This window comes from Nesoenas mayeri, assembly GCF_963082525.1.
Source record: "Nesoenas mayeri genome assembly, chromosome: 18".
NCBI lineage: Eukaryota > Metazoa > Chordata > Aves > Columbiformes > Columbidae > Nesoenas > Nesoenas mayeri.
The window spans coordinates 2,859,915-2,885,127 of record NC_137566.1 but is presented as its reverse complement, the minus strand read 5'-3'; the positions used below and the strand labels follow the sequence as shown (position 1 = coordinate 2,885,127).

At 53.6% G+C, this 25,213-nt stretch overlaps 2 protein-coding genes across 2 annotated transcripts; one reads left to right on the top strand and one right to left on the bottom strand.

The window, feature by feature from the left end:
- Positions 1-274: 274 nt before the first annotated feature.
- Positions 275-6,513, top strand: ENTPD8 (ectonucleoside triphosphate diphosphohydrolase 8; the record flags this gene model as incomplete). Its single annotated transcript, XM_080356176.1, has 9 exons — positions 275-394; positions 814-931; positions 1,951-2,101; positions 2,647-2,806; positions 3,313-3,543; positions 4,611-4,880; positions 5,289-5,399; positions 5,535-5,669; positions 6,322-6,513. The coding sequence occupies 9 exons, from the start codon at positions 275-277 to the stop codon at positions 6,511-6,513; spliced, it is 1,488 nt and encodes a 495-aa protein (XP_080212302.1).
- A 1,984-nt stretch (positions 6,514-8,497) lies between these two features.
- NOXA1 (NADPH oxidase activator 1) lies at positions 8,498-24,844 on the bottom strand (the record flags this gene model as incomplete). Its single annotated transcript, XM_080356127.1, has 15 exons — positions 8,498-8,595; positions 8,810-8,933; positions 9,026-9,131; positions 10,169-10,338; positions 11,206-11,264; positions 11,453-11,534; positions 12,697-12,750; positions 14,870-15,011; positions 15,713-15,750; positions 15,904-15,963; positions 16,673-16,780; positions 17,854-17,988; positions 20,252-20,360; positions 22,745-22,827; positions 24,671-24,844. 15 exons carry the CDS (start codon positions 24,842-24,844, stop codon positions 8,498-8,500), a joined length of 1,542 nt encoding a protein of 513 aa, XP_080212253.1.
- Positions 24,845-25,213: the final 369 nt, after the last annotated feature.

Sequence of the window (25,213 nt, the reverse complement as noted above, 5' to 3'; positions counted from 1 at the left end):
AAAGCCACGCTGAAAACCCCCCAGGGAGGGGGTGTTCAGAAGGAGAGGGTGTCCCAGCCCTGAGACTGCCTAGACCCTCCCATAAGAGCAGCCATGTACTGGAGCACAGCTTCAAGCCCAAGTTAGGGAAGGGGAAAGTCCCATCTTGACAGGTCCCATAACCAAATCTCATGGATGGTTATGGGATCCATGAGGTTTTGCATTTCAAAACTGGCCTTGTAAATGCAGAGATGTGAGCACGTGGTTGGGGCTGTTCTTGCAGGTTGGAGGAGGAATGGACTACAAAGCCAAGGCCGTTGCAGGTCTCCTGGCAGCCACCTGTGTCTTCAGCATCATTGCCCTCATTCTGAGTGTCGTGCAGGTGAAGAACGTGTTCCTGCCTCCCAGCACCAAGGTAGGGTCCTTGGGAAGCGCGCGGCTCCCAGCTCTTGCTGAGTGCTGGCTGCCCTTTGGTATTGGACTTTCCACAGGTTTCAGGCAGGCTGTGGTGTTTGTCACCAAGATGGGGACAAACTCCCGCATAGGCTGGCTTGCCAAGGTGGGTCTGGCAGAGTTTGGTCACTGTGATTGACCCTACAGTGTTTTCATCACAGAGCATTGCCAGCTCAAAGGGCGTGTAATGGAGCCTTGTCCCTGACACAGCTGGTGACGGCAGTGCCACAGGGCCTTCCCTGTGCTGGGGACACTGTTTGGTGACTCGAGTTTCCCCTGTGCACCAGGGGCTCTGCTGACTCTCCTGGAGCTCCCCTCGCTCTGCGGTGGGTGACGCTGCGCTGCACCCCCTGACACCCCGTGTCCCCTCTGCCTTCCCAGTACGGGCTGGTGTTCGACGCCGGCTCCACACACACGGCTCTCTACATCTACCAGTGGCCTGGGGACAAGGAGAACGGCACCGGCATCGTCTCCCAGGTGGAGGCCTGTGCCGTGTCCGGTGAGTGTGCCAGGATGTGTCTGTCCCTTTCCACTGCCCCTGCTCAGCTGGGGGACATGGGGACTGGCCAGCCAGGGTGGCTGTCCTGCAACACCAAGGCGAGTCGGCTGGCTTATGCCAGGGATGGTAAATGCCCCAAGGACACTTATTTATTGGGCATTTATAAATATAAGAAGGTGCTGTTTGGCTTCTGCACCAGGACTGGTCCCGCTGGAGGGTGGGACCAGGCTAGCAAGGAGAGGTGAGGTCAGCTGGATGGTCCACGGAGCTGGGCTGGGACTGGCAAAGGCCACCAGGCCAAGGCAGAGGTGCCTGCGCATGGGGCAGGAGGGCTCAGAACCTGCCTCACCCGCAAATCCAGGCTCTGCGGCAGCTGCATGGCAGTTACTGGTTAACTGCAAAGGTCTGGCAAAGGACAAAGTGTAACAGAGAGGGTGCATGAGCTAATGGCCATAATGGTGTGCAGAGCTCAGGGGAGGGTAAACAGTGATATTTCCACCCCAAAGCCTGTCCCTACCCACCGCAGGACCATGCTGGGTGCGCAGATCCAGTGCCAGCCTCTAAAAATAGGAACTCAAACAAGCTGTGCAGAGGGCACTTCTGCGTGTGCGTATCGGCTCCGCACACCCTCCCAGCAGGACAAAGGAGAGCCTGACCCTTCCCCAGGGAAATAAGGAACAGCTGTTTGCCGACCAAGCCCTGTGGGACCGGCTGGCTGCCTTTGGGCAGTTCGAGCTCCCTGGGATTATGCATGTGCCCAACATCACAGGGCTCACACCGCAGCCCTCCCCATCCATCCAGGGCAAAAGCTCCCTCAGCGTGCCATGGCTGTGGCGTGTGAGCAGCCTCCAGGCACGCAAGCTCTGAGCGCTGCCCTCCCAGGGACACCCTTGGCAAGGGCAGAGCTAGCCTGAGTGTGCAGGAAAACCCCTGGGGCCTTTTGGGGTGGACATGTCCCCCATTGCCCTGTCCCTCCTGGCTGGCACTGAGCTCACTCCATCCCCGCTGCCCTCTTGCAGGACCCGGCATCTCCAGCTACGCAGACGACCCCGCTGGGGCTGGAGCCAGCCTGAAGCCCTGCCTGGACAGGGCCATGGAGATCGTCCCGGCAGAGCAGCAGCGGGACACCCCCACCTACCTGGGGGCCACAGCGGGGATGCGGCTGCTGAGGTAGCGGCCCTGCCCGGTGCCGACCACCTCCTCCCCATGCCCCAGCAACCTTGTGATTGTGCATCGGAGCCGCTGCAGGGGGCTGGGACGGGGATGTGGGGACACGGGGGGCTGGGGACATGGGGGCCGGGGCACAGGGCACTGCTGCCCGCGCAGGCCACGGCGATGGGCAGAACATCCATGTCTGCGTCCGCCGGGCTGTCCAAGGGATCTGCAGCTGTGCCCGTGGGGAAACCCCCAGCACCAGCCTGGCAGCAGCCCCAGGGCTGGATCAGCCTCCTGGGCCAGACTTGCCTGAACCTTCCCACGCGCCCAGGCCGAGCCCACAGGCCGCGCTTTAGGGAGAATCCCAGTACAGGGGCCGAGGGATTTGTCGGCTGCGGGAGAGGCGCCGCGGGCAGGGCAGCGATGGAGGGGATGTGCCTGTCTCTGGGCAGCTCCGCTCCTCGGCAGAAGGCGGCAGCCTCTTGCTGTTCGCCCTGCGCTGAAAGCTCCCCGGCCATCGGCTCCTGCACTGCATGGGGTTTATCTCCTTCCCTGCGCAGGGAGCAGAACAGCACCAAGGCCGATCAGGTCTTCGCCGAGATCTCCAAAGCCATTGGCGAGTACCCTGTGGACTTCCGCGGAGCTCGGATCCTGACGGGGAACGAGGAGGGTTCCTTTGGCTGGATCACCGTCAACTACCTGCTGGAGACCCTTGTCAAGGTGCGGGCTGGGGCACTGGGCATCAGTGAGCACGGTATGAGCTACACCCAGGTTTCTTTATCCCCAGGTGACAGAAAAATGTAGTTTTAGGGAACTAGTCATCCAAATAGACGTAGCCTGTTGTTGTGAACTACACACTCAACTCCACTGATGTGATTACTAGAATCAAAGGTCTTCGTGCCCGGCTCAGCCTGACCCTGTGCTCTCCACTTACATACAGGTCAATTTTGGTATCACGGGGATGCAGCATTACCAGGCACCAAATAAACTATTATTCTTTCCCTCCTTAAAGTCCCTGGATCGAAGCTGATGTGCAGCAGCCAAGGGACCAGTGTTGCATGGAGGCCTTTGTGGGCCAAGGAGGATATGGGCAGTAAGGGATTAAACAGGGAGATAGGAAAAGGAAGGTCCCTCAGGGGCTTCTGAGCCCACAGAACCTTGATGGAAGGGGCAGGGACCGTGACTCCTTTCAGTTCAGACTAACGCTTGCTGTCTTATGGGTCCAGTTTTCCTTTGCAGAGAAATGGGAACATCCACAGGACACTGAGGTTCTCGGAGCTCTGGACCTTGGAGGTGCCTCGACACAAATCACCTTCCAGCCTGGAGTCACCATTGAGGACAAGAACACCTCCGTCTCCTTCCGGCTGTACGGCACCAACTACTCCCTGTACACCCACAGCTACCTCTGCTACGGGCAGACCCAGGCCCTGAAGATGCTGCTGGCAGCTCTGCACCAGGTACCGCAGCCACCGCTCACCAGGGGCTGCTCAACCATTTCCTTTTGCCATGAAAAACGTCTTCCAAAAATGTTGGGCATGTCTGTGGAAAAGGCATCAGGGAATTGAGAGTTTATACGAATTCAAAAACCTGAAAGAGACTTAGAATTTTTCTATGGAATCAAAAACTTCTCTCTCATTTGGGTGGAAGGTGATGGTGGCTCCCTTATAGGGCTCCCTTCTCTGCAGATGCTGTCATGTCATGGCATTTTTCATCATTTCCCAAGCCCAGCTATATCCTCAGCTCCTTCCCTGTCCCCTCAGGCATGGGCATGAAGTGTTTCCTTGGCTGAGTAGTTCGCAAGTATCAGCTTCATTGAAACACAAGTGGTTTAAAAGGCCACCAAGTCCTCTACTGGACAATAGATGCAACATCCAGGTAGGAGAGGATGCCTGGCCGTGCTTGTTGAGTCTCCAGTCTTTCGGCCCAACAGCAGGTGTGGCAGGGGACTGAGACTCCACGCAGCTCAGTGCAGAGCTGACAGAGAGCTGTTCATGATGAGCAGATTAACTCACCCCTCCTCAATTTCTGCCCAGGAGAGGACTCCCAGCACACCCCCTGCACAGCACTCTGCCACTAACCAGCGGCCTCCTGCCTCAGCCCGGGCAGAGCTCACAGCCCAGTGCTGTGGGGACGGGGTGCTTGAGGCCATGTGGGGGGATGCGCCTTTGGTTCTTTCTGGGCTGGGGCCTGCACGGTGCGGTGCGACAAAGTGAATGCCAAGAGCAACAAGCTCTCGGTGCAGGCAGAGGGCACACGCTGCCCTCGGGGTAGGCTGCCTTCCGATGGGGACGCCCAGGCTGGCGGTGGCATCACCACCCAGCACAGCTCAGTGGTGGGGCCAATGGCAGGACCGGCAAAAGCCGTGAGCAGGTTAGTTTTGCAAAGGATGGGTCCTGATTCTCCTCAAATCCTCCCAGGGTCCAGACTCTGCTTTTTGTGAATGTCGAAGCACAGGGTGGGCGGTGGGGTAGGGTTTCACTGGCATCCCATGCCCAGCCCCACTAATGGCTCCTGCTCTCTCCAGGGCAACCTGTCTTCCCAGCACATATCACACCCCTGCTACCCCAGCGGATACCAGGAGAACGTCACCACAGCAGAACTCTACAACAGTCCCTGTGTCCATGCACCAAACACATCCAGCCCTGCGCAGGTCCTCACGGTGACGGGGACAGGGGACCCAGGGGCGTGCAGCATCGCTGTCCGGAAACTCTTCAACTTCAACATCAGCTGTGGGGCCAACAGGACGTGCGGGTTCAATGGGGTTTATCAGCCGCCCGTGCGGGGACAGTTCTTTGTAAGGAGCCTCTGTCTGTGTGGCTGTGGTGGGGGAGGATGGAGGGTGGGAGCTCCTCTGCCACTGGCTGTGGGAAAGGGTGGGGAGAGAGGGGACCCCCGAGCTGGTCCCATCTGCAAATCTTCTGTGCTGGGAGGTGAGTTCTGCCTCCTGCCATGTCCCAGCGCTTCCTGAGGGAAATGGGAAGATCTTGTCCCAAGGAGCAAGCCTGACCTAGCTCAGAGTGCAAGCAGCAGCCCCAGGGCTTGTTGACCAGCTCCAAAAGTTTCTGATGGACCATCAAGTGGGTGCTGGATGCAGAACCCTAGGAATTGCATGAGACTCTGTCCTAAGGCAAGAGGTGCCCCTGGGTCTTTCCTCTGGCTGAGGAAGGAGATGTAGTTTTGACCATCTCCCCTTATCCCCCAGGCCTTTGCTGGGTTCTACTACACCTTCCACTTCCTGAACCTGACCAGCCAGCAGTCTCTAAATGACGTCAAGCTCACAGTCCAGGCCTTCTGCAAGCGGCGCTGGGCAGAGGTGAGCGCCCTGCGAAGGGCAGCGAGGAGCCCTGTGCTTGTCCTGTCCCCAGGCCCTGCTGTTCTCTGGGCCAGGGAGGGTTTCTGAGCAGTTGTTTCATTTTCCATTGCACTGTGTCCCCTGTTGGCCCCACAGCTGGTGGAGACTTTCCCGCAGCAGAAGGGGAACCTACACACATACTGCTCTGTGGCCATTTACATCTTGACGCTGCTGTTCGATGGCTACAAGTTCGACGAGCACACGTGGAGCAGCATCCAGTTCAGGCGGCAGGTAACCCTGTGGGGCAGGTAACCCTGTGGGGCAGGTAACCCTGTGGGGCAGGCGGCAGTGGCCACATCCTGATGGCACTTTGGGGAGCAGCATCCTTGGAATCTCCTGCATCAGAAATGTGTCCCCACCTTGTGCCTGCCAGCCCATGATCCCAGCACAGCTTCACTCTTGTGTATCTGCCCCCAAACCTCTGACACCAGCTTGTTTGTCACTCTGGTGTGAACATAAGCTCATTTTAAGGGGGTCAGAGAAGACCAGAGTGGGATTGGGCCACTTTGGTCTCTGATGTTGGGCAGAATTGACTTGAGCATCAGAGAGGTGATGGTGGCCCCATTACCCATTTGGGCCAGAATATGATCAAATTTGAAGGATCATAGGGGACCGTGAAAGCTCAGATCCAAAATCGTGTGCTGGTCACGCAGGCACATCTGGCGCAGAGCAGTCACCCATGTCCAGCTACCCTTTAGCCCCGGGGAGGTGGGGACAGGAAAGCTGCCTCTGTAACTGGTCCTGGTAAGATCAGATTCACCACAGGCAGGTCCACATGTGAAATCACAGCTGGGGCAGCTCATGGGAGAGATGCCCTCACGCCAAAGCTACCGGTGCCTGGGAAAGGCACTTTTGGATGATCTCTTCTGCTTTCTCACCTCAGGCAGCGAACACTGACATCGGGTGGACACTGGGCTTCATGCTGAACTTCACCAACACGATCCCCACGGAGGCTCTGGAACACGTCAAGGGGCACCAGCCCAGCCTGTGGGCAGGCGCCGTCTCCTTCATTGTGCTGGCCATAGTGGCAGGCCTGGTGGCCGCCATCCTCCAGTGCTTCTGGAAAACCAAGTAGCTCCCAGCCTCCTGCCCACTGAACCAGGCAGGGAAGTGGTGAAAAAGAAGGAGGAAGGAGGAGAAGAATGAGGGCATTATACCCACCTCCATTGCTCAGGAGGTCTAAGTGGGTCACCTCTGTAAAGGTATTGAACATGACAAAGGTCTCTTGAGGTCTCCAAGTACTCCAAGAGGAAAAGGCTCTTGACTCCAGAACAGACTTCAACCTGGCTGACAAAGGCTGACTGAGCCCCAGTGGCTACATGAAGCCAGATAAATTCAAACTAGAAATAAAATCCTTTCTTTGTTTTTCAACTACGAAGGTCACTAACCAGGCCAGCACAGTTTCCTTGGTACTTCAGTCCCGCTGGGCTGCTCCCCCACCAGTCACAGGAGGCAATCGGTGGTGGAGAGCAGGGGTGGCCACCTAAACCCTGAGGAGAAGGGTGACCTCATCTGTATCGTGCCCTGTGCAAGACTTCCGTAGTACGTGACAGAACATCTTCCCAAAGACACTGCCAGCTGTCCTTAAAAATATTTACTGGCATATCTCAGCAGAAAAATACAAGTGGAAGTTGATTTAAGAGCTGCCAACTCTGGCTCAGGGTTTATTTTATATTCAAGTTACATAGCCCAGCTTTGTCAGATACCAAATTCCTAGCAGGTTCCAGCTCCCAGCCCTTGAGCGGTTTATTTAGATGAGCAGAGCCCAGCACAGCTCAGCTGTAGGAACCAGACAGACATTTCAGTCCCCCCAGCTCCAGCCAGCGCTCTCCCCAGCCCCACCAAGGCTCTGCCAAAGCCCAGGGCTGCTCTGAGCAGGTTCACAGCTACATACCCTCACAGCATGAAGCAGTAACATCCAGGCAGGAATTAAGGGTTTAAGAAAAGAAACAGAGGCATCTGGGCTGAGGGATGCTCAGAGCCCTATAGCTCTGGCAGGTCCATGGAGTATTTGCTGTGGATGATGATCCATGGTGGTCCTAAGGCAGGTGTTGTCCCACACAGCCCACTGCAAACTGGTGACAGGGGCTTCCCAGAGAGCAGCAACTCTTGGAGATGAGAGAAAGAGGAGAAAGGCCAGGGGAGGCCTCCAAGATATACACAGGGCTGGAACAGCTCTGGTGAAGGACAGGCTGAGAGAGCTGGGCTGTTCAGCTGGAGAAGAGAAGCTCTGGGGAGACCTTAGTGCGGCCTTTATGGTCTTCAAAGGGGCCGAGAAGAAAGATGGGGACAGACTTTTGTGTCTGTTGTGATGGGACAAGGGTTGATGGTTTTAAACTGCAGGAGGGAGATTCAGGCCGGACATGAAGAAGAAATTGTTGCCCTGAGGGTGGTGAGAGCCTGGCCCAAGTTGGCCAGAGAGGTGGTGGATGAACCATCCCTGGAGACATCCCAGGCCAGGCTGGATGGGGCTCTGAGCACCCTGAGCTGGTGAAGATGTCCCTGCTCATGGCAGGGGGGGCACTGGGGAGCTGGGAAGGTCCCTTCAACACAAACTGTTCTGTGATTCTGTGATTTCCGTCTGGTGGAGATAAGGATAAGTGGCCCAAAGGCCCGGGGAACAGGGCTCTGTCTCCTGCTCACAGAGGGCTGTCTGCGGCTTCCTTAGTGAGGCTCAGCCTTCCCAGCCTGAGCTTGAGCAACAAGGGAGGGGGTAACAACGTCCATTCAGAGGAACCTCTTCCCACCCAGCAATCTGAGCCCCTGTGCTCTCAGCTGCCACATGGACATTTCCCATGGCCAAACACCAAATCCCTCTTGCTTCTCTCAGCCCTGCACAAGCACATCTTTAGCAGTGTAAGCCCAGAAGTAAAAATGCCAGGTCTTGGAACAGGCTGTAGAAAATGCTGTGGGACTGCTGGAACCGAGCCCATGGGGTCTGGCAGTGGGGGACACCTGTGCAGGTTCAGCAGAGCTCCGGGCTGTGGCTCAGATGAGCTGGGACTGGTGTCTCCCACCCCTCAGAGACCAAGCAGTTGGCAGGAAAAGGCTCCTGTTCGCTATAGGAAGGTGGCGTCACAGCTGGTCTGGGTTGCAAAGCACTTGGGGAAGATGCCAGTCTGACCATTGCAGCGTCCCTCAAGCCAGTCCTCGTTCACTGGGAAAACAGAAAGGAGCAGGATGAGCCCCGGCCCATGTGAGTGGCGTCAGTGAGAGTTTTCATGGGTGGAATTTAACTCTGGGCAAAACCCAGCACAAGCCTGTGCCTCCTGAGAGAGCACTGGAGGGGCCATCTACTCCCCAGGCCCTCCCCACAGCAGCCTCCAAAAGCCTGGCCCAGTACAAGTGTGAGGACAGGACTGCAGAGCTACCTTCGGAGAGGATGTCCAGCACGTCTCCCTTGCTGAACTCCAGGTCCCCCGGTCCCTGTGCGAGGTACGAGTGCTGAGCCAGCATCCGATAGAGGACGGGTCTGCCTGAGTGGGAGTCCGAGTCCTACAGAAGAAAGTCGTCATGGAGGGTGAAAGGCGAAGCAGAGACCGGATTAGAGTCCAGCACAGCAGAGAAGCTTGTCACAGCCCACGCACCTGGCAGCAGAGCGTCAGCCGGCCATCTGTCAGCTGCTGCCACATCTTCTGTAGATCCTCCTCTCCTGAAACTGCACCCAGTTCTTTGCCATCCGAATGCCTGTAGCTGCAAGGGTTCATTAACATGGCTCAAATCAACTCACTTAAAGCCAAACTCTGAGGCAAGCCTAGTCCTCTACCACCTTCAGTTTAACAAGTCCCCCCTGTAAGCCAGCTCTGAGCTTGTCATCTTGCACAGTGACACAGGGCACTGTTAGGGAGTGGCCCTGTCACCTCCTCACACACTCGAGGAGAAGATCCTAAAGTGTCCTGAGTACACTGCGTGCCCCCAGGGCTGTCACAGCCAGGGAGAGCTCACCCCAGAACCAACTCCGAAGTCGCTTTGCGTTGATCCTAGTGTATCTCAAAGACTGAGCTGAGCAGGACAAAAGCCAATATAGGGCAGCTGCCTGTGCACAGAGTTTTTCCTTCGGCTCCTCCATGTCTTGATCACAGTACAGTTTCCTGGGAAAGATCCTTCAGGCTTCCAAAGCCAAACACCCAGATGAGGTTACACAGGAAGGTGTCCAGGCGGGTTGGAATGTCTGCACAGAAGGAGACTCCACAACCCCCTGGGCAGCCTGGGCCAGGCTCTGACACCCTCACCATGAAGAACCTTCTTCTCATATTTAAGTGGAACCTTTTGTGTTCCAGTTTGCACCCATTGCCCCCTGTCCTGTCACTGGTTGTCACCAGCAGAGCCTGGCTCCATCCTCCTGACACTCCCCCTTTCCATATTGATCCCCAGGAATGAGTCCCCCCTCAGTGTCCTCTTGTCCAGCTCCAGAGCCCCAGCTCCCTCAGCCTTTCCTCACACGGGAGATGCTCCACTCCCTTCAGCATCTTGGTGGCTGCGCTGGACTCTCTGCAGCAGTTCCCTGTCCTGCTGGAACTGAGGGGCCACAACTGGACACAAGATTCCAGGTGTGGTCTCCCCAGGGCAGAGCAGAGGGGCAGGAGAACCTCTCTGACCTACTGACCACCCCCTTCTAACCCACCCCAGGTCCCATTGGCTTCCTGGCCACAAGGGCCCAGTGCTGGCTCATGGTCACCCTGCTGTCCCCAGGACCCCCACACACTCATGCACGAAGAGCACGGGGGTACCTCAGCTCTCCTCGCTCTGCCTGCAGCCCGAACCGCTCCCTCAGCAGAGCCCGCAGCTCCGGCAGTGATGGCACCTCTCCCGCCCGCACCACCACGGAGCACTCGCAGCGCGCTCGCAGCACGACGGGTCTGTCCGGGCTGGGTGAAGCTTCTCCTTGGGTTGGTGGGATCTGCTGAGAGATGTGGCACTGTGGGTGGTTATTCAGGACTCTCATATCAAGAGGTGACACAGACACAGCCCCTCGGCTCAGTGCTACCACATAACAGTAGTGCAGCATCAAAATGCAGATCTGAATATGAGAAGAGGAACTACAAATTCGAAGCCTGGGATCGAAAGCTCCTCCCATGACCCAGGAGGCCTGTTTCTGGTCTGATCGCACAGGTATCTCGCAACCCCAGACCTATATGAGTAGGGCCCCAGTTCCTCCAGACTGCTAACAAATATTTCTCCAAAAGCCCTACAAAAAGGGGTGGCAAGGACAAAGGGAGCAGAGCTATCTGCAGCTGGCACTGCCAGAGAGGTGCTGTCCTCAAGTGGACACAAGAGAGATTCCAGCTCCGTCACACACAGTGGTTGGTAATGACAGAGCTGCATCAGAGGACATCATCCCAGAAGAACACAGACGGGACTGAATTGCGGTACCCAGACTGACACCGACAGAAAATACCACACAGGAGGATGGGAGAAGGGACCGCAAGCAGTTCTAAGTCAGCTCCCTCTTGCAAAATGGGCTGAAAAGTACGTGTCTGAGAACACTGGCACGTCTGGGGCTCTTGGCTCCTTGGAGGGCGGCGAAGGGCACTGCCCTGGTGAGCCTCAGCCTTGGGCTGCCTCGCAGAGCTGTATGGGCACGGGGAGCGCTGGAGGAAAGGCCACCCGGGAGCCTCCTCAAAACAGGAAAATGGGCAGAGGAAGAGGTTTTTTCCAGTGATTTTAGGGCAGCTCAGGAATTTTGGAGGATCTGGCCAGCAATCTCGCACTTCTCACAACCGTGATCTCTTGAGGCTGTAGCAGCTTCACCTGTGAAACATTTTACCTTTACATCCATTTGGGCACCAGCATCATTTGCAGAGGCATTTTCTCCCCCAGGAGATTCTGCAGAACAAAACAAGAGCAGAGGAGCAGCACCTGCACTCAGCAGAGGCCTCTGGCAGCTCTTCGGCGACCCGCTGGCACACAGGCAGCCACGGCCGCCGTGGGCAACCAGCACCCTCCCACCCCTACAGCAGGGGTTGGACGCAGCTTCACGGGGCACCCGCACAGGGCCCTGGCCCCAGGAATACCTGGGTTATCTGGGTTCTGCTTCACGTGGAGTCGGCTGGGAGGCACCTGGGCAGGAGGGAGGGGAATCCCATTGCTGATCTTCTGCAACAGAACAACGTCAGAAATGAGTGAGCAGAAGACACCGGACTGGACAAAGCTGGTGTGCGTGAGACAGGCTGCAGCCACTTGTGGGTACAACCCCAGAGGGAGCCCCAGGGAGACCAGTTCATGAAGTGGCTGCATGACACAGCGGACTCAGGCTCTTAACGGCCTCTGCAGCTCCCAGGGTTGCAGAGCTACAAGAGATTCAGTGGGACTTCCTTGGGCTCCTGCCCCTCACTGGGTTGGTGCTGGAGCAGAAGGAGGTTGCTCACATTGTGCTGAGGGCTCTGCCCATCACCTGTGAGCTCACCTGGGAACCTGGGCTGGTTCACAGTGAGACAGACAGGGACCAAATGCCCAAGTGTCTGTTATGGCCACGGACTCATTCAGAGAGCGAAAAAAAAATCATAGCAATGTCAGAACAACCACGTGCTTCAAAAATCTCTCACAGGCTATAGGGGTCTGAGTTGCACCTTTCTACACTGGTTCAGATCGGAAGTGATGGGGACCATGTGTGGATATGCCTGTGGTGGAGACAGGAGATGAAGGAAGTTTCCCAAGTCAAAGGTGAGGGTTTAGAGCTTAGGAGCATGGCCTTCAGACAAAAAGCAGTGCATGTTTAAGATATTACCATCCTACTGCAGGAGATTAACCTGCTCTCACTCTACTGGTGAACTAGAATAAGGGAGGACTTCTCGCCGGCTGCTGTGCTACATCTAGTGGCTGCAGACATCACGGGAGCAGCCTGGACAACACACCTCAAGCCCTTAAATTCACCAGTGTGCTCCCGTGCCTCAGCAAGTTCCAGTGGGTCAGGAGAGCCGTGGCAGCTGCTCATCTTTGTGTGTCACATTGCCCACGGCGGAGAAGAGACAACAATAGCTAGGACAGCTAGTGATGCAAGCCACTGTGGCTTGGGTACATGTGCAAGTCCTCAGATTTTGCTGTATTCAGTGTATATATAAAAGTACGGATTTTTCCTGCTCTTAACTCTTCTGTCATTCCTGTTCAAGAGCACCTGGTCTTCAGTTAAGGTGTCTCAGTGTTTCACACTCTGTTTCTCTTACACAGTTGTCCTATCTTGTGATAACCTTACAAATAAATGTCCTGAATGTATCTCTTGGTCCCTTTCCCACCCCGGGTTGCAAGGCTGTCAGCTCACCCATTTATCCATCTTCGAGGCAGGTTCCAGGAGAGAGCTGGGTATGTGCAGCTTCTGTGGGACACGAAGCAGAGCAGGATGAGACAGGAGCTGCTGCTGGAGCCGACGCAGCCCCAGCCTCCCCAGCCCCGCTCTGCGCTGCTGCTGCCCTGGCAGAAACCCCGTGTGCCCACAGTCGGGTACATCAGCCCATGCGGCTTGTGCTCAGAAAGTGCTGAACAAAATCCAGTGGTCCCTCTGCACGTTTTTTCTGCTGAAAGCGGTGCTGTGATGGAATGGCTGCGATGCAACAGACCCAACACCCAGCAAGCCCAATACCCTGCTCCTAAAATGGGTGCTTAGGAAGGGGGCAAGGGTGGTGAGAATACCAGTCCAGCAGCATTGCTGTGTCTTTTTGGCCACTGCTATTGATTTCAATCGATCATTGTGAGTAGTTATGCTTTTATTTCCCCCAGTGTCTATTATTTTACTCTTTTTTGGCTTTGAATTTCACCTGACACTTCACTGAGCCATCAACCAGCACATTCAAATACTCCTGTAATTGTTCACTGTTAGCCCCAGAATGTCTGTCATGGAACAACACCATCACCTTAAGAAGCACTAGATCAGTATCACTATTACTATATCACTTAGGAATATGCTAACAGCCGAGGACACAGCAGATCCTGTGTGGGGACATCCTTTCTTCAAACAAACAAACAAAACAAAGCACAGAGCCCACAAACAACAAACACCACCCCAAACCTGTTCATTTATGCCCAGCCTTTATTTCTACATTTCCACCTGTTATTAGTCCTCAGAGCCCTGCCTCTCTGCTCAGACAGCTCACTGTTTTTCTTAGTGGTCTTGTGAAGAATCTATAGACTTTTTTTCGGAAATATAGGCAGATAATATATTCACTGGCTTTTTCAAAGAACTTAAGTAGACACGCGAGAAATTGCTTCAGTCAGCACGTTGTCATACTTATCTGTTTCCACTATAGTTCCCTAGTCTGAAGAAGGATGTCAAATTTGCTGGGCTTTAATTCCTTAGGTCTTCTCCAGAGCACTTTATAAAACCTTCCTGTACAGCTGAAACTCTCCCAAAACCTGCCCAAAGTTAATTTAACAGAGGCACTACACATCAGATAAGGACTGACCCGTCTGTTCAGCTCTTTAGAGCTCTCAAGTGACAAATACTGCTCTAAATGGTGCTCCTTGGTGAGGTCTGTTACCCTACACGATTCCACTGTAGGATCCTGTATGGCGGAGAGCACAAGTGCCCCAAAAGATGCTCTTGTGGAGCTACAGAGGAGAATGGGAGAAGCTGGTGGGAGCCCAGCAGCATTGCTGAGAAGGACCTGGGTGTCCTGGTCAACAACAGGTTGACCATAAGTTAACAATGTGTCCTTGTGGCCAAGAAGGCCAGTGGTAGCTGGGGTGCATCAGGAAGAGTGTGACCAGCAGGTGGAGGGAGGTTCATCCTCCCCCTCTGCTCTGCCCTGGTGAGGCCCCATCTGCAGTTCTGTGTCCAGCTCTGGGCTCCCCAGTTGAAGAAGGACCAGGAATCACTGGAGAGAGTCCAGCGGAGGGACACAAAGATGCTGAGGGGTCTGGAGCATCTTCCTGATGAGGAGACACTGAGAGAGCTGGGGCTGTTCAGCTGGAGAAGCTGAGAGGGATCTGATCAATGGATCAATATCTCAGGGTGGGTGTCAGAGGATGGACCAGACCCTGCTCAGTGGTGCCCAGTGCCAGGGTGAGGGGCAACGGGCACAGACTGAAACACAGGAGGCTCCATGTGAACATGAGCGGAAACTTGTTTGCTGGGAGGTGCCAGAGCCTGGCCCAGGCTGCCCAGAGCGGGTGTGGAGTCTCCTGCTCTGAGACATTCAAACCCCCTGGACCCACCTGTGTGATCTGCTCTGTGACCCTGCGTGAGCAGGTGGGGCTGGGGATCTACAGAGGTCCTGTAACCCAGCCAGGCTGGGAGTCTGTGATTCTGTGAAGTGTCAGAGGAACCTACAATTAGCAACTGCTCTGTGGAAATGAGCCCTGACCTCCTCTGCTCTGCAAAAGCCCCAGATGGGTCCCCAAGGAACGTGCTCAGGGGGCTGCAGCAGGGTCCTGCTCACATGCAGGGCTGTGGTCTCTGCCAGTGGGGATGGGCTGGAAAGCCCCTCTGGTTTCCTTACCTGCCCATCGTGAATGGCTGTAGCCCAGCCATCCTCTCCTCTTGTCAGCACAAACACCAAACTGCCGCCTTTCACTGCCAGCTTCTCCGAGCCCTCAGGGTAATACTGGGATGAAACTCGGTAGTAGCCTGATTCACCGTCTCTGGAAAGAGAGAATGGGAATGACAGCACCTTTACAAACCCTGGACTTCTGGTGCTGGATGGCTTTGATCCAGAACACTGCACTGATCCAAAGTGGCAGGCGCCAAAAGTTGGGAAGTTATGATTTCCATTGCTACTCTTTGGTCCAACTGGGAACAAAACAGGCATGGAAAACACTCAGGTTTCCCAAATGCAACTGACTCATCTTCATTATACCAATACCCTCCAGATCAAAGCAATTATTAAACTCATCCCTGAATTACTGTTGGCACAGTATCACCAAATCAAATGACTTTCATGTGGTTTTGAACCAGGACTGACTTTTGGCTCAGCACAGCAGGGCTGGGAGTGATTTCTTAGAAGCCTTGTTCTGAGAATGAGGATGGGACAGCTGAGCATCCTCTGCCATGGATGTGTGCAGGTCCCACAACCACTCTCTGCTTCCATTCCCTAGCCATGGTATGATCCATGCTTGTCTCCCGAGACTATCGAATCAGCTCCTGCAAACTGCCCTGAGACTCTTGCATGAGAGGTGCCACCGAACTGCAGCGTCTTTTGCAGCCACAGAAGCCTTTGCGGGTTTGTCTTTCACCCTTGGCGAGAAGTGGGAGTGGATCCCACAGACAAAGACAGCAGAGAACAAAACATGACCTTCTGAAGAGAAATAGTGAGAGTTAGACCATGGTGGAACTGAACACTTACCGCAGAGCATCAGCACTGGGTTCGTAAAAGCCCTGTTTCTGTGGGAGAAACAACATCTATTTATAACAGTACCTTATACAGCAACAGTGCCACCTTATTTACTGTCCCTTTGAACAGGTGTTAGGATCTGAGGCCCTACCTGGAGCTCCATGACAGCTCCATTCCTCCTTTCACAGCTATGTCCTGCTCACCTGATGCCTGAGAGGCTCGAAGCCAAAGTACTCATCGTTGGGAATGATGGACGAGATCACCTGTCGGAGGACAAAGAAATGACTGAATCCAGGCTGGATGAAGAGCCTCGCAGACTTCATGCAAGGTTATCTACTCAGACCCATTTCACTCCGACATCCTAAGGTCAGGCATAAAGTAGAGCCACGCACCTAGTGAAAAAAGCAGAGCTGGGTTCCTGAAACAGCTTCAACAGGTTGTGTCCCTGTTTTTTTAAGTCTTTCCAAGGTTTCTTTAAAAGCACATGAATTAATTAGTTTCCCTTCCCGTTATTCGTGTCAGTGCTCTCTGGCCTGTGGCACTTCTGCTCACTGCACTGGTCACAGAAGGATCAGAGTTACATTCAAGGATGTGACAAAGCATTTGTCTCCCAAGTGCCTGCCTGTCCCTCTGGGAACGCAGCTGGAGGAACGTGCTCCTCTTGAAAAGGCCGTTGCCAGCAAAAGGACAACCCCAGGGCTCCCTAAGGACCTCTTCAGCTTTTTCAGAGTTTAAAGTGACCAAGACTGGGAAGTTTTTTTTAGCACCAAAGTGTAGTTTTAATAGAAGAGGTGGCAATTCTAACAAATTTTGGCTTCTGTGTCCCAGATGCCTCGGGTGGCTGCAAGCCCTGACAATGCTGCTCTTGGGTCAGCGATCGGCAGAGCGGCCAACAGTAACGCTCACTGGAGAGAGGAGAAAGTGGGAGTTTAATCTGCTTGCTGGTAATGTTAATGATCACATGCCTGTTACCTTGGGTTTACCCAGGAAATCTTTTGAATCCAGCTGTTCAACTTCCTTCTTCCGTGGTCGGAAAAATTCCCCGAGAGGAACCTGCATAGGCTCTAAAAGCAGACAGTCCTAGGGCAGGGAAAGCAGATAAGAGCCATCAATTGATATTAAATGAAAGATAACAGCAGTGAAAAGCAAGTATAGCTTCCCTGTGTGTGCAACAGCAGCTCCAGGAAGACATTGAGGCAAAAATGATGGCTGTGAACTTGAAAAAGGTCACTCAGGTTTAACAAGCACATGCAAACTAGGAGCTCAGCAGCCACTACCCAGCATTGAGTCAAAGACTAACTCTGCTGAGATGGGATGGGTAGGAAGGGAGGGCAGTGAAGTAAAGTTTATTAAACAAATCTCTAAGCATGTTTCCTATTTGACTTCAAACATGGCTTTTTTCTCCTGTGTTCAACCACTGAGTAGCATGCTAGTAGCAAATATAAAGAATATACTAATGTAAGGCACAAACACGATGCTAGAAGAGATTATCAGATTAAAAAAAAAAAAGGGATAATCTCTTAGAAAGGATACAAATAAGATAAGGAAGTGTGGAGGTAGCAAAATAATGAACCCTTCAGGAGGAGTTAATTAGAGATCTGCAAGTTGCTCCTGATCATAAAAGAGTCTAACAGGAAACTATTCTTTAGAACCAACCCCGGAAATAACTTTTACACTCTACTTAAGCTCTAAATGTGATCATCATTAACATCTGAACTGCCAAGGGGATCTGAGGCCAAAGGGATTCAAAAAGTCAAGCAGTGTCATGAAAAGGGAGACCCTCCAAATCTGTGCTTGCAGGGGTTCTGCACCTAAACCCTGCATGAGGCAGCTTGGTTTACAGCACAGGTACCAACAGAACGGAGCTCCTGGACACAGGGACTAGGAAGCAACATCCCAACCTGCGAGGCTGTCCCATCATTTTCCACTGCGGTGTTTCTGTGCTATGAAGCACCTGGGGGTGATGGAGCTACTTGATTAGCTGAAGCCCTAGTTTAGTAGAACATCACAACTGGTTTAGATTCTGTTACCAGATTTCCAAGCAGGTGGGTACACAGGAAAACCCAAACATACAACAATTAGGACATTCTTATCTTGTATTTCTTAACTTGAGCCCAGTACACACACCTAGGAACCCACAGAGGTGTTTTTACCTGCACACGCTCGAGGGCCATGTCCAGGATTGCTGTTCTTCCCTCAGGTCTCCACACAACGGCTTTTTCCAGGGTGGCCCTGGCCTCCTGCCACCGCCGCAGCCGGCACTGCGCTGCTGCCGTGCTGTACAGCACCTGGAGAGGGCGAGGGCGAGGGCAGCAGCACTCAGAGGGCTGAGCGTGAGCAGACACCCAACACAACGCACCCAGCCGCACCAGGGACCCAAACAGCACACACACAGCAGCGCCGACCTGCTCCTGCTGCGCCACAGGGAAGGCACTGTGAGCAACACCGCCGAAAAGCTCCATCAGCAGAGGAGAAAGAGGGAAAGCTGCACCCCAGGCCAGCCCCTGGGCGTGCTGCAGCTGCCAGCGCTGCCCCAGGCCAGGGGAACACCAGATGAAAGCTCTGGTGCCGCACACATTTTAGTATTATCCTTCTTGCACTCGAAAGGCCAGTAAGGATTTTCTTGGCAAGTTGCACAGGGTTTTTTCTGTATGCAGCTAGGTAACATTTTTTGCTGTGCCAGAGTCATTCTGATTCCCTTTTGCAGCAAAATAACTAAATGTCTTTCACATTGCAGTGGGCTGTGAATGTGCAAGTTGTCAGCTGTAGCCTGTTACCCTTTAGCAGCGCAGAAGCCTGTTCAGTGGTGGAGCGGCAAAGGGTGGGAGTGTTACACACCGCATGTTGGGAAGCCTTGACCTGTATGCTGAATGCAGACCGGGAGATCTCCTCTCTGGCCAGAGGTCAGTGTATGGAGAAGCAGCTGGTCCACAGGCAGGAGTGTGACCTGACAGAGCCACTGTCACATATCTTGCTGCCTTACACAACAGGGTGATCAGCTTGTAAATTGTTTTGTGGTATTGTTGCTAGACAGGCCAAAAGACCTGACCATGAGGCCTACTGGAAAGTTACTATTAGGCTAATAATAGATGAGATGTCTAGCAGTAATTAACTTTCAATTGTAGAACAAAACCTGTCGTGCAATTGAGAAGTCAGCCACGGACAGGTGATTGTGTTGTGATTATTGCCAAATTTTGTGGATGTGCTAAACCTAAAGTAAACTTTGCTCATTATAATATCATTTTAATACAAAACCACATCTCTCGGTTGAAGGTTACCACCTCCAGGACCCCTACTCACCAAGCATAAATATACATAGTAAAAATACGTAGTAAATATATAAAACTTGTATGCAAATACAAGTATATAACTATATAAATATATACAAGTATATAAATATATACAACTTGTATGCAAATATTGTAACCAATGAGCCCTACAGGACTGCCCTGAGGGTGTGCATATACCGATAGGATTTTGTATAAATGATCAAAACGTTTGTGTCGCTGCTATGCTGGTTTAATCTACATTGTACAACTCTGTAATAAAATCAATGTTTCTGTGTGCAGAATTAGGCTCAGTGAGCACACGTGTCCTGACAATGCCCAGAGCATGTGGAGCTGCATGTTCACCCCGGGACGTACCAACCTCCTCCTGCTGCAGCCCCGCGCCGTTCAATGAGAACCTGTTGTTCCCAAGTGTGTGTGAGCTCAGAGAAGGCAGCACTACGGCACTGAAACTGTTAAAAACCACGAGGTTTGGGTAATACCACAGATGCCGATGATAGATTCTTCCTGCCAGGTATAAGGTGCACGAAAATTGACCGAGAAGGAAGGACAGGTTTCTGGCCATGCTTCACTGGAGTTACACAATGACTCCTCACTCTTGAGTGAATCAAGATTTAAATACTCTTTTCTCTGTGTGTGGACTCAGAAAACAAAATGAACCCCTGCAGCAAAGTACAGTTTTTAGGAGTCTTTTACATGACAAATACTTATAATCAATTCAGACTTAGATCTTGTTTTGAACTGGATGAGGCAGGCTGACTCCATCTACCAGTGCAGGAGCAGCAGAGCGAAGTGTTGCAGAAGCAAACTCCAGCTGGCAGCCCAGTGTGAGCTGAAACCCAGAGGTAATGTTAAGACCATTTGCTACAGTTGAAAAGACAGGCTCTCATGCACATCAGTTTCTTAGAGTCTTCATTATGGACCAACTTTGTTCCCATCTGCCTATACCTCAACCTATTTCAGCTTTTAGAGCTGAGTTCACAAGACTTCCATGCCTATTTCCACCCAGGTAAGCCTAAGTATTACAGGCACAGGTAATTCCCGAGCATCTGCTCTGAATGGTTTTGCTTTTCAAGCTGTGTAATTTGCTAAACTCTTCAGAGACAACATTGTTTTATGACTCTCATGATTAAGTTCCTTTAAAAAAAAGTGCAAGCAGAATATTTGACTGTTCCAGTGCACTGTCTCGAGAAGCTCTGGGGTTACCAGCGCCTGCTGCAGAACAGCCCAGCAGAGGGGAAGGGCCGCTCAGACAGACTCTTACCTCCCATGCGTACAGTATGTGCCTCAGCCCCAGCTGCTTGTAATCGATGAAGGTATTTTTTCTTAGATGGCTAAAGGCCATTTGATAGTCAGAGAGAGCTTCTTCATACCTACAATGCAGAGAAGACAGGAGAAACTGAGACAAAAAAGCCGAAGACTCTGAGAAGTTCAAAAATCAAGCTGGCACAAAAGGTGTTCTTCTCTGCAGCCTGGAGGAGGAGAGCTGCACCAGAGATGTGACCTCTTGTGATCACAGCAAATCCCCTGTCCTCTCCTTGATGGTAGTTAGAAAAAAAATGAATGTGGTGTGTCTGGAGTCACCTGCACAGTTTTACTGATTGGGATGAACAGTAGGTTTTGATACTTGAAATAGTTGCAGTTCCAAGGAGAAGAAAATGTAAGGAATGGAGATTAACAAACGCCGTGGGCTCCTTGCCCAGCTCGCTGCTGGCACTTTTGTCCCAGCAGATATCTCAGGTGAGAAGTGAGGGCTGGGAAACCCCTGATTTCAGCCTGGAGAAGCTCCAGGGAGACCTTACCGAGGCCTTTCTGGACTTAAAAGAGGCTGATAAGAAAGATGGGGACAGACTTTTAGCAGGGCCTGTTGCAAGAGGACAAGGGGTGATGGTTTTAAACTAAAGGAGGGAGATTCAGGCTGGACATGAGGAAGAAATTGTTGCCCTGAGGGCGGTGAGAGCCTGGCCCAGGTTGGCCAGAGAGGTGGTGGATGAACCATCCCTGGAGACATCCCAGGCCAGGCTGGACGGGGCTCTGAGCACCCTGAGCTGGTGCAGATGTCCCTGCTCATGGCAGGGGGGGCACTGCATGAGCCTGAAAGGCCCCTTCAACCCAAACCGTTCTGTGATTCTATGATGAGTGTACATGCACAGTCAGAGCAATGTGAGGAGAAGTTTAGAGAAACCATAAGGATAAGGGATTTAGTCTGAATTTACCCCAGCTCTGCAACTGAAATCAATACAGGTTCCCACTCAGCCTGCAGGTGTGAAACGATGGGTCCAGGAAGGGCTGTGCAGCGTCACCCGGCCAAGAGAAGGTGCCTGGGTGGATTAAGGGAGTAGAGCATCTCTGGTATGAGGAAAGGCTGAGGGAGCTGGGGCTCTGGAGCTGGACAAGAGGACACTGAGGGGGGACTCATTCCTGGGGATCAATACGGAAAGGGGGAGTGTCAGGAGGATGGAGCCAGGCTCTGCTGGTGACAACCAGTGACAGGACAAGGGGCAATGGGTGCAAACTGGAACACAGGAGGTTCCGCTTAAATTTGAGAAGCAACTTGTTCCCGGTGAGGGTGTCAGAGCCTGGCCCAGGCTGCCCAGGGGGTTGTGGAGTCTCCTTCTGTGCAGACATTCCAACCCGCCTGGACACCTTCCTGTGTAACCTCATCTGGGTGTTCCTGCTCCATGGGGGGATTGCACTGGATGAGCTTTCCAGGGCCCTTCAACCCCTGACATTCTGGGATTCTGCGATTTGTGGGTGGGAGCAGCATCTGATGAGGGAAGGAGCCAGGGGGTGCTGGGGGCCGTCACCTCCCGTGCAGGGGCAGGTCTGCCCGCAGCGCTGCCCTCCCCTCCTGCACAGCCTGTGTGCTCGGGACACACTGGCTTGGCTGCTGCCGCCCATGTCACAGCGCTGGGAGCGGAGCGAGCAGCTCCACCGCGCTGGCCGGGGCTGCAGCATCCCTGAGCACAGCTCTGCCGGCACAGAGCGTGTAGCTGCTTGATGGGCTGTCTGTGACTACAGAACTGCTCACTTTTGCTCCCTCACACAGCAATAAATAAAGTCACTTTGTGGAAACAAAGGTCTGGAAAGTATGAGGAAAATACCAGGAAAGAGAATACCTGAACTTTGGATGTGAGAAAGGACCTGTAATATCCTCCGCCCACCTCTGTGAGCAGGATGTCAACGCAATTTAACCCTGGAAACAACGAGTAATCGATCCTGTGACACTAGTGGTGCAATCTCAACATGAAATCAGTGAGATGAAGATTAAGTTCTTAAAATCTGCTGTCAGCAGAGAGTGAGAGTCAGACCCTGGGGGCAAACTGCATTTTTAGGAAGGCCAGGCTTGTGTGGACCACGCAATGATACACCTAGCATCTCAGTTATACTCTTTTCATTCCCAAAGAAAACCTGAATGGCAACATAACCTCCTGGCAGCCCCACATACAGAAGCAGTTTCTTTCTCTCTTTGTATGGGATGGTAATGCCATATAGTAGCCACCTCTGAGGCCACAGAGTTGTACAAGCTCATATCTTCTCAGAGTTATCAGAGGAAAGACTTGCTGACCTGAGACACTGTTTATAAGGCCAAACTAGACCTTATGAACTGTTAAAATTGCGGGACAAAGTGCATTTTAGAATTACAGAATCATTTAAGTTTAGGAATGATGACTTTAGGAAGTATGACTACATACTTTAGGAAGTATGACTAAAAGCAGAAAAGCCAAGACTGAAATGGGATGCGTGCTTCACTCACATTTCCAGCTGCAGATGGACGAACCCTCTCTGAAAGAAGCCAACAGCTAAGGAGTTGTCCTTCACAAGGGTTTTATCAAATGCCTAAGGAGAAAAACACAGACACGTGGCAAGGATGAGTCAGGGTCTCTCCTGTTGATGCCTGGGTGCATGCACCCAGCCAGTCATGTCCAGCTGCACTTGCACTGGGTGCAGAAGCTGTTTCTGGGCTCGTGACCAGCTCCTCCAGACTGCCGAGTGCCAGGTTGTGATCTGGGCTGAGGGGCAGGAGACAGCTCCAAGTCACCTTTTAGGTCTTGGCTCCGTATGAGCTGAGCTTCAGGTTTTTTTCCTTCCTTGGGAAAACGGACAGGACATAACAAATGAGCTACATTTGCCATCCAGCATCTTGTGATGAGAAAACCGTGTTGCCTGGACCAGAGTTTGCCCTGACGGTGGGAGCAGTGGGACCAGCCCAAGGAGGGAAGGCTGTTTGAAGCAGCCTACAGTGATGAATATGAGAAGGGGTGCAAGGGAGAAAGCCGACGGGCTTCACGCTGCACATACAAGTCAATATTTCTGGTCCAGTTTCCCAGCTAAAAACAGGAAAGTATTATCAAAGCTGGTAGCAGCTTGTGGCTGATGGTTCAAAGTAACAATGTGCTGGGAAAACTGTCTTAATGTCTTTCTGAGAAAGCTGGGAGGTATGCTCCTTCACTTGTCGTTGTGAAGAGATGGCAGGTAGATAATGAACTTTCGTGGTACTGGCCAGACAGGAGAGGTAGCATTGCACGGGTGAAAATATGTTGCGGGAGGTCAGGGAGTGACTGCAACTCTTGGTGAGGTGGCAGCTGCTTCTCCCATGGCTCCAACAGCAAACCTTGTGTTGTCTGCTTTACTGTGTTATAAGAGAGAAAAAATGAACAACCAACCGTTGACCTATGTGAAGCATAGCTGAGCTTCTTCCCAGCCGTGCCCATTCATCAGGGCTAAAAAGTCTCTGTTGGGCACCATTGTGCTCTGCTCATTGTTGTCCCTTATAGCAATATAAGCTCATCTAAACATGAGGAGAAACTGCTATGAGGTGCCAGAGCCTGGCCCAGGCTGCCCAGAGCGGGTGTGGAGTCTCCTTCTCTGAGACATTCAAACCCCCTGGACCCACCTGTGTGATCTGCTCTGTGACCTTGCGTGAGCAGGGCTGGGCTGGGGATCTGCAGAGGTCCCTGCAACCCAACCAGGCTGGGATTCAGTGATTCTGTAACTGCCCTGCCCAGGGCTCCATGGCTCTTCCTGGCCCCTCCAGCACAGCCTGATTTCTGCTTACTGCTAATTAATAAACAGCTTAAATGCATCTCCTCGCTGGGCAGCTGACAGCTGGCCAGCCAGATGTGCAGACATGCTGGGTGCTGTAAGATAAAGGCCTTTCCTCAGGGTGTTTGCCTGCCTGCACCTGCTCCCCGGTTCCAAAGGGTTCCCAGCACAGATGTTGCTTTCTGGCAGCCTCGGCCGCTGGAGCGGGGCTGTGGATGGGCACACGGGGCTGCAGGGCTCCATTTGCATCCATCACCGCTTGCAGCTGTGCTTTTAGTGGGATGTGCAGGACAAGAAACTCTGGATTTTAACGAGAGTTTCGTAGCATCACAGAACAGTTTGTGTTGAAGGGACCTCCCCAGCTCCCCAGTGCCCCCCCTGCCATGAGCAGGGACATCTGCACCAGCTCAGGGTGCTCAGAGCCCCGTCCAGCCTGGCCTGGGATGTCTCCAGGGATGGTTCAGCCACCACCTCTCTGGCCAACCTGGGCCAGGCTCTCACCACCCTCAGGGCAACAATTTCAGCATTATTAGTTTCAGCCATTATTCCCTCAAAGTCCGAAATGGCCAAGCGGTGCCGCCCGCCCCGGCGTCCCCCCCGGCCCGCCCCGCGGTTCCCCCCGCTCGACCCCTCTCACCCGCAGCGCCTCCCCGGGCCGCCCCGCCAGCAACTGCACGCAGCCCACGTTGAAGCAGATGCGGGCCGGCGGCTCCGGGATCCCGCCGAAGATCTCCAGGGCGCCGTCCCAGTCCCCGCCGTCGGCCGCCAGCACGCCCTGGTGCCAGCGCCTCACCAGCTCCCGGTACGCCATGGCCCGCGGACCCGGCCGCGCCTCCCGCCGGGCTCACCTGCCGGCGGGCGCGGCCCCGGGGCGGGGAGCGGGCGGAGGAGGAAGCGCCGCTGCCTCCCCCCGCCCCTCCGTCCTCAGCCGCGCAGGGCAGCGCGGGGGGTGGGTGGCGGGGCCTCTGGCGGCGAATGGACACTGAAGAGCCGCCAGCAGAAAGCCCCTGGCGCAGCTCATGATCCCAGCCTGGCTGGGACCTCTGTAGATCCCCAGCCTCACCTGCTCACGCAGGGTCACAGAGCAGATCACACAGGTGGGTCCAGGGGGTTTGAATGTCTCAGAGCAGGAGACTCCACACCCGCTCTGGGCAGCCTGGGCCAGGCTCTGGCACCTCCC